The sequence below is a fragment of the Notamacropus eugenii genome, chromosome 5 (genome assembly GCF_028372415.1).
Source record: "Notamacropus eugenii isolate mMacEug1 chromosome 5, mMacEug1.pri_v2, whole genome shotgun sequence".
In the NCBI taxonomy this organism is placed as follows: Eukaryota; Metazoa; Chordata; class Mammalia; order Diprotodontia; family Macropodidae; genus Notamacropus; species Notamacropus eugenii.
This window is the reverse complement of record NC_092876.1, coordinates 124851473-124864607: the sequence shown is the minus strand read 5'-3', so window position 1 is coordinate 124864607 and position 13135 is coordinate 124851473. Positions and strand designations below refer to the sequence as shown.

Here is a 13135-nt window from a genome sequence, read left to right as displayed (position 1 = left end):
TTAGCAGAACCCTGCCTCACTTAACTCCAATTTATGTGTGAATCAAGACATCACCCATACCATTTACCACTTCTACTGACTTCAAAGTCCTGTGGCAACAGGCAAGTGATGAAGTAGCAGATGCAGATAACTGGGAGCTACAGTCACAACCCTGCACACAGGCAGCCCAGGTTATAGGGTCATTTTCTCACTGAACTGAAGCAAGAGAGAGATTCACCAGGCCTTTGGATGTCTGACCAGCCTTTTGGCATGACCACAGTGCTCATCTCCTGGTGTAAAGCTAGAAAAGGTGCCCTGAAAACTGCTTCACTCAACCCTGGACTGCTTACAATGGCAGGTGGGGATCCCACCTTGCAGTCAAAACACACACACAAAAAATGTACAAAAACTTTTGCAGATGAATCCCCTCACCATTGGTATACGGAATGTGCACATGCTTATGGACAACAAGAAATGCAGTAGTCCAGAAAGACAAATAACCCTTGTTGCAAAAGAACTCAGCAGGTGTCCAAAAGCAGCCCTGAGTGAAACAAGGCTAACAAATGAAGACCAGCTTACTGAAGCTGGAGCTGGATATGTGTTTTTCTGGAGTGGCCTTAGTGAAGCTGGTGAAGTTTTTTCAATCAAAACTAAACTAGTTAGCATGTTTATATACCTCCCCAATGGAGTGAATGACAGGTTTAAGATGACATGATTGCTACTTGCAGGAAAATGCCACACCACCACCATCATCAGTGCCTATGCTCCCACCATGACAAACCCTGATGAGCCTGGAGACTCTCTCATCATCAATGTGCCGAAAAAGGACAAGCTTATAGTTCTGGGTGATTTTAATATAAGAGTAGGCACAGACTACCAGACATGGCAGTGAGTTCTTGGGAGGAATGGAGTTGGAAACAGCAATAGCAATGGTCACTTACTACGAAGACTTGTGCTCCTCATGACTTTCTCATCACCAACACTGTCTTCCATTTCCCTAAATGCAACAAAACTTCTTGGTTGCATCCTTACAGCAAACACCGGCATTTAACAAACTATGTCATTGTAAGGAGAAATGACAGGATGTGGGAGTGATGAAGGCAATGTATAATGCAGAGTACTGGACTGATCACAGACTTAACCTATTCAAGCTAAACATTTGCATTCAACAAAAGTGATGCCCCAGTGCAAGATGACAACCAGAAAACTTAATTTCAATAGATTAGAGCTCTTCTTGCAAGTGGGAACATTTCACCGATTATTTGGAGGAAAAGCTGAGCCAACACCTGGTTGGCAAAAGTGGAGCAGAAAAGGAGTAGGCTTTCAGAGATTTGGTGTATAGTACTGCATCATCTGAGCCAGAACACTTACAAATGTCAAAACTGGTTCGACAAATGATGGGGAAATTCAGAAGCTGCTAAAGGAAAAAAAGAGAAATCCACAGGGTTTACCAGTTGGATAGTTCATCTGTCTCTAAGAATGCAGCACTTAATTCCATCAAGAGTAAAGTGCAAGGGAAGTTTAGAGAGATGGCTCAGTAAGAAGGTACGTCAAATTCAGTTTCACACTGACTGTAACAATCCAAAGTGCTTTTATGATATCCTGAAGGCTGTTTATGGACCAAAGACATTCTGGACAGATAGACAGAATGCTTCCATAGCGTTCTCAACAGACTGTCATCAATCAATGCTGAAGCCACTGACCATATACCTCAGGCTGAAGTCAATTCCTCTCTAGCCAAACTTCCTCAACAAGAGATTTTGAATGCCATTAGACTCCTCTCATGTGGCAAAGAGTCTGGTACTGATTTTATTCCAGCTGAGATTTATAAGGCAGGGGGTCCACCACTCATACTAAAGCCGATGGAAATTTTCCAGGTTACATGGCAAGAGGAAGCTATCCCCAAGTAGTTCAAAGATGCCTCCGCTATCTTTCTCTATAAAGATAAATGAAATAGATCATCTTGTGAAAATTATGAGGAGGGGGGAGTGTCTCTTTCTTAAGTCATTGCTGGCAAGATTCATTCTAGAGTCCTCCTTAATAGGCTAATCCTTCACATGGAAGATGGTCATCTACTTGAGAGCCATCAGTATGACTTCAGAAAGGATTGAGGAATGTTTGACATGGTGTTTACTACCTGACAACTTCAAGAGAAATGCCAGGAACAGAACAGAGGTCTGTATCCTTTTTAGTTGATCTAAGGCCCTTGATACTGTCAGTTGTGAGGGTCTGTGGAAGACCATGGCAAAATCTGATTGCCCAGAGTTTATCAGTATTGTACATCAATTTCATGATGGCATGGTTGCCCAAGTTCTAGATGATGAACAATGCTCTTGAATTTTCCCAGTCACCAACAGAATAAAGCAAGGTTACGTATTTTCTCTCATGCTTTTTAGCGTGATGTTTTCAGCAATGTTGTCAGATGCCTTCAATGAGGATGAAAACTGCATCAAGGTCAGCTACCACACTGACAATAAATTATTTAACTTGAAAGGGTTACAAGCCAAGACTAAAGTAGAAGGAGAATTGATACACAATTTTTTTTTGCTCACAGATAATTGTGCACTCAATGCAGCCTCTGGGACTGAGAAGCAGCAAAGTCTGGATTGATTCTCTGCTGCTTGAGCTAATTTTGGCCTAACAACAAACACCAAGGAAACACAGGTTTTCTACTAGCCAGCAACGCACCATCCATATGTGGAACCACAGGTTACAAGTGAATTATGAAATTTTGAATGCTGTGAATAAGTTCACTTACCTTAGCAATATACTTTCCAGGAATGCACACATAGTTGATGAGATCGACGCATGCATTGCCAGAGCTACCTAAGTGTTTGAGAGGCTCCAAAGGAAAGTGGGAGAGAAGAGATATTAAACTGCCTCGCAAACTGAAGTCTCATTGTTGTATGCCTGTGAAACCTGGAAAATATATGGGTGCCATACCAGGAAACTGAATTGTTTCTGTTTAAGTTGTCTTATGAAGATTCTGAAGATCACCTGGCAAAATAAGTTGCCAGACATTGACCGAGGTCCTTTCTTGAGCTAAACTGCCAAGGATTCAAATTCTACTTCTGAGAGCACAATTCTGATGGGCTGGCCACATTGCTTGAACGCCAAATGCACATCTATCTAAAAGATTTTTATAGAGAACTCACACGAGGAAAGCACTCACATGGCAATCAGAAGAAGTGATACAAGGACACTCTCAAGGTGTCTCTGAAGAATTTTGGAAGCCATTGTGTGACATGGGAGACATTGGCAAAAGGACTGTCCAGAATGGCAAGCCTGCATCAAAGAAGACACTGTGCTTTTGTCAATTAATATCACTATTTAAAATGGCTCCCATTTTATGTAGTGCTGAAGGGCTGTCTAGGGTTCCTTAGCAAAACAAGGCTGTGATGTGTCTTAATGGAGAAAGTACATGTATTAGATAAACTTTGTTCATGCATGAGTTATAGTGTTGTTGGTCGTGAGTTCAATGTTAATTAACAATATGGTACATGAAGAAAAAGGAAGAGGAAATTTGCTGATCTGCTCATGAGGATCCTCCAAAAGTGTTATAATAAATGCTGTGACCAGAGACTCACAGGAACCTAACCCTGTATTTCCCCTAGGAACAATAATTCAGTATTCACTAATTCAGTGTTTGTGGTAACTTTATAAAACATAAATACTATCATGAATGATGAGAATCATTTGATAAGATAGCTTTTCCCCACTTGGGTTCTTTTCGTTATGGCAACTGATTCATGCCAGTACAAAGTAACCATAACTGGCTCAAAAAAAAAAAGATGAGAAAATGCTCCCATCCGACACCCTTGCAGAGTGTTGAACACTGCACATGTTTTCAAACTTCTTCAAAATTTTGAACAGTTATCTGACTTTTTTCTTTTGTTCTCTTTTGTCATTAAAAAACTACTACTTGTTATATGGGATGGCTCTCTGGGAGGGGAAGAGGAATGGAAACTGGGGGAAACTCTGATGATGTTTAGAAAAATTCAAAAGATCAGTAAAAACATTTTTAAAAGGTGATATAATACATGGGGGAGAGAGAAAAGTGAAAGCTAATACTAGGGTTTTAGCTGAAAAGGGGGGTGGAAGAAGAAAAGAAGATACCCACATGGAGCCATGGCAGGGAAACTCCAATGAATCAGGAGTGAAGCCTGAAGAATAATGACAACATAACTGGCCTGGGCATTTTGCTGAAAGTGAAGGTTCTGAAAGGAACTAGACAGAGTAAGAAGCCACAGGGGCAAAGGTGTTCTTAATGTAAGAAGTCCAAGACTGGAATGAACATCTAGGATGAGGAGGTACGGTAGAGAAAGTCCTAAGAGTCAGAAGTGGACGCTAGAAATGACTGAAAGTAGAGGAGTTTAAAGAGAAAAGGTCAAGGATAAAGCAGTATAGCAAGTTGGCTAATCGGTTAAAACCACTACTTAAGTACTGAAATTGTTCCTCTCAGAAACACTTTAGAATGATATATGCTCCTAGTTAAAGGTTTACTAAACCTGAGGGCCTTGAAAGTCATAACTATCAACTGCATTTCTATAAATCCTGTGAAGATTCAAGGTGAATGAGAGGGGTTGGGACAAGAAATAAATACTTCTATAATTCCACCGTGGTTTTTTCTCTCATACAACAGAATTCTTAGAGATGAGAGACACAGCAAGGGCTAGAGACCATATTACTACCAACATCCTGAAAAATATTTCATAAAAGAAAGCTTTGGTGTGGCTATGTGGGTCATATGTCCATACTGATGCATCTGTTTTCAGTTTAGGTACGTGACTTACTAACATTTGTCTTTGAATTCTCTTCCTGCTAGGACAGATTAATCATAATTGTAAGGAAGGAATACAGTTTAACTGTGACCCTTTCCTGATAATAGTGAACTTATAGCAGGAATAGACAATCCAGGTTGACTAGTGTAATTTTCTGGACAAGTCAGTAAATGATCAAATGAATCTAGACAAGCCCTTAAAAATAAACAACTTCCCAAAAAACAAATGCACTTGCTCAAATCTGACATAGGAAGAACTGGCTGGAGAAGTCCCCATGCTTGCATTCTGGCAAAAGGAGACAAGTGTTTGCTGGCACCTCTTCATTTACTTTTAAAATAACTGCTATCTTGGCTGAAGCCACAAAGCTACAAGGGCATGTTAACTAGAAATAGCTTGCTTTGGTATCCAAGCAGAGCAATGCCAGTCTCTATTTATGAGACCCTTCCCCATAACTCCTACTCACGAAGTTCTAGTCAACTGCCTGAAAATAAAGTGCAGGCCTCAAGTCATGGAAACACATAGAGTGCAAGTCAAGAGCAAAGCCTGAAGCATGTATCTTTTTCTGTGCTGGCGTCAAAGACAAAGGGAAAAAAAGGATTCCTGCCAAGCCTCTTGACCCCACACAGCTGCTTCAGTACTCTTGATTACAGATGAAAAAAAAAAAAACTTCTTACCCATCTTCCTCCCTGCAGGCTGTCAGCAGTTACATCACCCACTCTTAGTAAAAGAGAAAAAAGCTTTGCTTTCCACAAATCATAGTTAATAGACTGCTGTATGTACCAGACATGGGATAATGGGATTACAGATTAAGATGATGACAAGTGCGAACAAAAAAAAGGGATGAACCCAAAAACTATTTCAGAGAAGGAAAGAATCAACAGGAATGATGACAGATGTATTTAAGGAGATGAAAGAGAGAGAGGAATGGATGAATCTAGATTTCAAACTCAATGACAAGAAGAGTCATGGTGTCATTAGTAAAAAACAATTTCCTGTTTTAAACCTTTGATTTTTTTACTGTAACTGTAACTAGAACCAGGTGATGCCTTCTGGAGCTTCTTAATTAGAGATCTCTTGCATTAGAACCAACCAGTCACAGAGGAAGGGTGGGTTTGGGAGAAGACATGGGGTGATGGTAAAACAAACTCATCTTAGCAATTACAACCTTCTCAGAACCTATGCTTATTTTTATAGGGAGAAGGCAGTAACCCCAATGTCCTGGCAAGAATTCAATGCTATTAACTGGTCAATTTTCAGTTTAGCTTACTCTCAAATCTGGCTCACACCTACTTCCAGATGAATCTATATTAAATTATCACCTTCACGTATGTCACACTTCTTCCCTTTCTCCTCCTCTCAAGTTAATACATAAATGACAATTTTCTACCGTATCACATCTTTCCACAGTCTTAAAACTAGAATGGGAAACAGTGATCTCTGCCCAAGTCTGAATCCATAATTTTACAAATGTGGTTTAAAATGAACTCCTCAATCAATCAGCAAACATTTCTAAGAGCCCATATCAGATATTCTGCCAGGGAAGGTAATACAAAGAAAGTAATGAAACACCCCTTGCCCTCAAGGAGCTCACAGTTTATTTGAGGAGCCTAGGAGCATATAAAGAAGTTTATACAAAATGCAATTTAAGAGGAAGCATTAAGTTAGAAGGAGCAGGAAAAAGTAGCCCCTGAACTTAGTTTTGAAGGAAACCAAAGATTATAAGGGGCCGAGAGGAGGAGGGACTATGTTTCAGGCCAGAGGAGAGCTTGTGCAAAGATAAGCAAAAAGGTGGCGGAAAGTTGTATATGACCAAAAGAAGACCAGATTGTACAGACTAAAGAGTACCTGACAGGTAATAATTATGTTAAGGCTGAAAAAAGAGGATAGATCCAGGTTGTGGAGGATTTTAAATGACAAAAAGGACCTACAGAGAATCACTCGAGTTTACTGAGTCAGTGAGTGAAACTGTCATAAATGCTTTAAGAAAACTGCTTTGGCAGTTGTGTGGAGGATGGATTAGAAGAGGGAGAGAATTGAGTAAGAGAGACCAATTGGGAGGTTACTGAAATAGTCCAGGTCAGAGGTTCTGAACTAGGGTGGTTTCTCTGCTAGTAAAGATAAAGGGATGTATGACATACAGGTTGTGGAAGGAGAATCAACAACACATGACAACTGACTGGGATGAAGGGGAGTGAGGAGAACTGAGTAACTTGCAGAATAGTGGTGCTCTTGATAGAAAAAGGGAAGTTTGGAGGAAGAATAATTTTGGGGAAGACTAATAAGTTCTGTTTTGGATCTGCTGAGTTTGAGATGCCTTGGAATATCCAGTTGGACCTGTCCAAGCCAGCTGCCCATGGTAGCTGATGAGCTCATCCTGCATATAAGACACCCTGTAAACTGGCTATATTTTAACCATTCCACCTTTCTCCAACTGCATATCTTAAGAATATGCAGCACTTTGCTTTTGCCTAATTTTTGTATTAACCACTGAACTTACTACGTTCATTTTCATCTCTGTGACTCATGTTCCCCTACTTCTCCTAATTTCTTCATCCCAGTCCAAATTCCACCTCGATTTCAAGGTCCAGTTCCTATTCCATTTCTTCCATGACACCCTCCCTAACTACTAAGGCCCCAAATGATTTTTCTCTAGTCTAACTTTCTTATAGGAAATCATTTCACTCATTCATTCAACAAGCATTTATTAATGTAAACCAATTATGTGTCAGGCACTGTACCAATTCCTGTAGAATCTACGTACGTCTTGTTTCTCTGATGAAACTGTAAAAGTCGTGGGGGTAGGAGTGTTTCTTTTGGATATCCTTAGTTCCTGTGCTAAGCACACAGAAATTACTCAAAGAGTAAAGTACTAGGAACTTCCAAACTCCCTCTTTCAAAGCATTTTTCCTATATTCTCCCAATTTCAGTAGATCACAAAATTTGTAGCCAGAAGAAACTTTAGGGACTTGGTGTGGTACAGTGAAAAGAACACTGGATCTAGGAGTCAGAGAAGCTGGATTCTAATCCTAGTTCTTTCATTTTCTGTGTGACTTTGGGCAGAACACTTGCTCTGCTGGCTCCCAGTTTCCTCATCTGTAGACTGAAGGAGATGGACTACATATTTTTAAATTCTATAATTACATGATTATGTAGCACTGTCTAGTCCTTTTATAAACGTATGAGTGTGCATAGATATAAAAATGAACTGTGATATAAGGAATAATGTGTTTAAACCCAAAGAAAAGTCAAGTCAAAAGACTGAGAAATTTGAAGTTAAAGACCACTTTCATCTTAGCATGGAGATGAGTGAGTTACAGGTTTTATGGAGGAAGTGGTACCAGAGTTGGGAATTGGAGGAAGGGACTTCAAAAGAAAGTTGGGGGTTGATATGGGGAATCCATTTTAGGCATAGGGGATGGCATGAGCAATGAAAAAACTGGAAGGGGAGCAATATGTGATAATGCTTGAAAAAGAGGATAGCAAGAATGATTATTTTCCATGGTGGGATTCAAGAGCCACTTATGCTGTATTTGGTATTTCTCATGTTACTCTTGTTCCATAGACAACTGAGCAGCACCTTAAGACAGTGAAGGATGTTATCCTTAAGAGACAGCTCTATGACTATAAAAGCAGGCCAGATGCTATAATACATATTTTTAAAATCTGTAATCACATGTTCAGTGAGTAAAGATTATTCAGAATAAGTCAGATTGGACATTTATTAGGATGCTTCCCTTTTCCTTCCCTAGGGAGGCCACCTGTGAAATGCACCTGTTTTACTTTTTTTTCTACACTGAACCACACCCATTACAGAAACTTCTTCAGCCTCACCCATGAACCTGTCAAACATAGTCATGCAAATGGAAACAACGCACAATTTAGCCACGTGGCCCTAAGCCTACTCATTCAGTGCTGAAAAGCTCAAATGAGAGGCAGAGGATTCAGTAGCTTTCAACCAGCCACTTTACAGAAGTGGGACTTGAGGAACTACAGAATTCAATAAACCTTGGCAGCCAGTGGAGTGAGACTATAGTTCAGTACTAATGTAACTGGCTTAAACAAATTTAATTGGTATGATTCCAACTCTGAAATACTATGTGCTAAAGGGCCATATGAAATGAACAAGTACAAGTACCCTGAAATCCCACTAACATCTCTGGGGTTCATACCATGAGTCCAACTTCTCAGGGGATTCTAAGTGGTCTTCTTGTACTCTTATTGTCATTCAAGACTTCTAATGAATTTAATGTTATAGTGCGTCATGATATACTACAACTCTATTTATATGTACACATTTTATTAAACTTAACCATGTAAAAATTCCCTTTTTCATCTCTTCTAGACAATTTCTTTTCCTTATCAAGTATTTGAAAAGGATCAGAATTTTTCCTATTCAGAACTCTGCTAAGCTTAGTTATGGGAGACTATGTATATACATATATTTTTTTATATATGTAAAAATGCATACATACGTGAAACCTTCGCATATACCTGAGAGTATAGGACCAAATTCTACAAAGTTTGATATAGACTCAGAGTTGTAGAAATTCAGAGAGGAAGAAAGACCATTTGAGGCTAGGTTACTCAAGGAAAGCTTCAAAGAAAGGTGGAATTTAAGTAGAAGACTTGAAGGAAATAAGAGATCTGGCTTGACAGAAAGAAGAAGGAAATGTATCCAAGTAAGGGAATTTCAAAGTACTGTGCAAAAGAAACAGGATCAGGGATCACAAGCATACAGTTTAGCTAGGTGATGCAGAAGATAGAGCACTGGGCCTAGAGTCAGGAAGACCTGAGTGCAAACCCAGCCCCAGACACTTACTAGCTTTGTGATCCTGGGCAAGTCAATTAACCTCTATTTGCCTTAGTTTCCTTACCTACAAATTGAGGATAATAATAGTACCACCTGCCCCCCAGGGTCATTGTAAGTATTAAATGAGATAATATTTGTGAAGCATTTAGTACAATTCCTGGAACATAGTTAAGTCCTATATAAATGTCAGCTGCTATTATTATTATTATTATGGCTTATTAAAGCTCTCTAAACCAGTATATGACATGAAGCCAGATCTCAATTATTTAGGATTTTATCTGTCCTCAATAAGGACTCCTTCCAGCTGCCAATATCTGGTTATACTTCACTATTCATTAGCAAATCTACTACGGTGAAGATAAAGAGAGAAGGTGAAACAAATCTATTTTGTAGTTCATTAGCTCTGAATGAGATTCCATGAATGACAATGGGGCAGGGGTGGGAGGAGAGGAAGCAAAACTAAAAATGAAAATCAAAGTTGGAATTACTATAGTTTTCATTTATCCATGTTCCATTATTACAAGTTAAGAATAGTAGACTATATATAAACAGAGAGACAGAGAGATCAACTATATCTGAGAAAAAAAGAGACGGAAATAGTGAGTGAGAGTGTGCGTGCATGTGTGTGTGTCTGAAAAAGTGAGCAGAGAGAGAAACAGAGAGAATATGTATGTGTTGGGAGGGAGAAGGTTATTTATTTTGACTGAGGACTCTTCATGAACAGAAAAAAATTCAATCACTGTTGATATAAATAAAAAACAAATTATAACTGGATGTAGAAAGAACACTGGACTTATAGTCAGAAGACCTGAGTTCAAATGCTGGCTTTGCTACTGACTGTGTAAGTTTGGACAACTCATTTAACTTCCCTGGGCCTCAAGTGTCCATATTAGTAAAAAAAGGAAATGGAGTAGACAGGCTATCTCTAAGGTTCTTTTCAACTCTGAACTGTGTGATCCTAATTACCTTTATTGAAAAAAGATAAATACCGATTTTGCATTTGCATTCAGATTTTACTTTTTAAAAATTAATAACAAGCAAGATTTTTTATATGAACATATACATATATGCATACACATACTGTATTTCCATGTTGTGGACAGTCAAGTGGGGAAGCCAAAGGTACCAAAGAAAGTGGAAGAAAGAGAATAAGGGAAAATAATGGACCAAAAAGAGGGAGTAAGACTGAAAGAAAGAAGAGACAGTGGAGACAGAAAAGAGAGGGAAGAGAACAAGGAATAAGAAAGACAGGAAAACCAGTATCTCTCTTACTGCCCTCGGAAACCTCTTCTACTGAACGACCCACGCTAACTTCCTCTGAGTTGTTTGCTCCATTATGTAGCCTTCCATCTTCCTTCCCTGCAGCCAGTCAGTACCTCTGTTTTACCCAGTCTCCACTACCTTTATTTCCCTCACCTCCATCCCACTTCTTTACTGTCCATCCTTCTTTCTAGTCAGCCTAAATCTTTTAACTAGAACTTGGCATGCTGGAACACTGCTCCCCTTTCACCCATAATTACAATAGAATACGGAGCTCCATACCTCTGCCCCAGTTCTCTTTCCTTCCATCTTACTAATATAATCTACCTTGTATGCAAAATGCTCCCTCTCTTATCATAATCCCTTGTGTAGAAGAGCTGAGGCAAGGACATGCCTTTGTATTATAATTTGATCTGTATTTCATCTTCACAGAATTATTTAATTTCAGAATTGGAAAGAATCTCTGGACCAGGGTTTGGCAAACTATGACCCAAGGGTCAGATCACAAACTAAGAATGTTTTTTGCGTTTTTTATGTAATTGTATTTATAAATACTGATGGTGGGCAAGATTTGGCTTAATAGTGGTAGGTAGTTTGCTAACCTTTGATCTAGATCAGAGGTGTCAAAACTCATGGCTTGCAAAACTCACAACTATAGCCTAAATCAGATTAAAATATAATTGGGAAATATATTACAAATAAAAATATAAAAAAATATAATTTGAGCTAATAGTAAGTTTATGATTTTCTAAGTCAATATGCTGCTAGTATGGATACATTTCTATCTGAACACCAGTAGCCTAGTACAACCTACACCTAAAAAAAAAATCATCAATATGAGTTGGAAGTTTACTTTCTCATTATGTTTGGGAGAAATTTTATTCATGGATCTTCAATAAGAGGTGACCAACAATATTTAGTTGATTTGCTTTCCAAAGGCTAGATGAGATTAATTCAAAGACAAGAACCTAGTGAACCTCAACTTCCTCATTTAGAAAATGAAGGATGAATTAATTATCTCTTAGGTTCCTTCCAATTCTGACATTCCATATTCTAAGGTTTCTTCCTGGACTGACATATATGTTTCCATTAAAATCCTGAGTGATAGGGATGTGAAATGTTATCTATACTATGTTTTATCTCACCGTATGCTGAGGTTCATCTTCATTATCCCGCATGTAGAAAGGCTTGAGATCAAAAGGATAGTTAATGACAAAGACTGGAATATTGCCACAGTACTCCACCAAGTACTTTTCATGTTCAGTTTGCAGATCAACACCCCACTGTAATGAATGAGAAAAAAAGTCACAGTGAGAAAGGAGGGGTTCCTGAAAACAAAAGGTCAGAATGTACTTTTCTAAACACAAGCAATCTGAAAAGAAGTACCATGCTAGGATCAAAGTGTGTTTAAGAATGAATTCTCTAAAATAGTTGCCAGCCCATGTTTAGTGCTTACATACCAGGTCATACTTCTACTCCTCTTTGGAGGATCTTGCCTAATAATCAGAAAGACTGTCTTGATATAAAACTTATATCTTTAAATTTTATATCCTATTACTCTGGTGGTTCTATTTACTTCTTGATTCCCTTTATGTTTTAGTGCTTCCATACTTTTAAACCTGACAAATCCTATCATAACTTTTTATTCACTTTTATATCAAATTAGACAATTTTTTAAAATTCTACTACTTCACTGCTTTATTTTTCCATCTTAAAGCAAGGTATGGCTACCAATGAAAGCAAATCTACCTAATTTTTAAAAAAATGTCACTAAGAGAATGACTCCAAGTTCCTTAAGGGAAGGGACTGTCTGTCTTTTTATTAACTGTACCCCTGGAGCTTAGCACAGTGCCTGGCACACAGTAGGCACCTAATAAATGTTGACTGGATTGGCTTGTGAGTTAAAGAGGACAAAAGACTAATCAGTCAACAAGCATTTCCGAGGTCCCTACTATGTGCCAGGTACTGTGCTAAGTGCTGAGGACATAAAGAGCGGCAAAAGCAGCCCCTGCCCTTAAGGAGCTTCCAACAATACCTTCACGGAGCACAGGAGTGGGACTGGATGGAACAGGAAATGATGAGCTGCTGGCTGGGACAGACCTCCCTGGAGGAGCGCTCTGGTGCCTGCCTGATCCAAATAGAGTGAGAGGGGGGGCCCCAGGGGCAGGGGAGGTACTAGTTTCAGAACTGATGGCATTTTGTAGGATGATGAGTTCCTGGAGAAAATGAAGTCCAGGAGAACAGCATGATGAAATGGTAACCTTGGGAAGATTAAGGAGTACGATTAGCTTTTTATTAGCATGAA

The 13135-nt window shown here is 39.0% G+C and overlaps 1 protein-coding gene across 6 annotated transcripts in view; it reads right to left on the bottom strand.

Moving 5' to 3' along the window:
- Positions 1–13135, bottom strand: part of NARS2 (asparaginyl-tRNA synthetase 2, mitochondrial) — a 154094-nt gene that overhangs the window by 23205 nt on the left and 117754 nt on the right. For all 6 annotated transcript variants that reach the window (XM_072610725.1, XM_072610724.1, XM_072610726.1 and 3 more), the window contains one exon: positions 11976–12113. In XM_072610725.1, coding sequence (XP_072466826.1) covers positions 11976–12113 — 138 coding nt within the window. The remainder of the gene's footprint in view (positions 1–11975; positions 12114–13135) is intronic.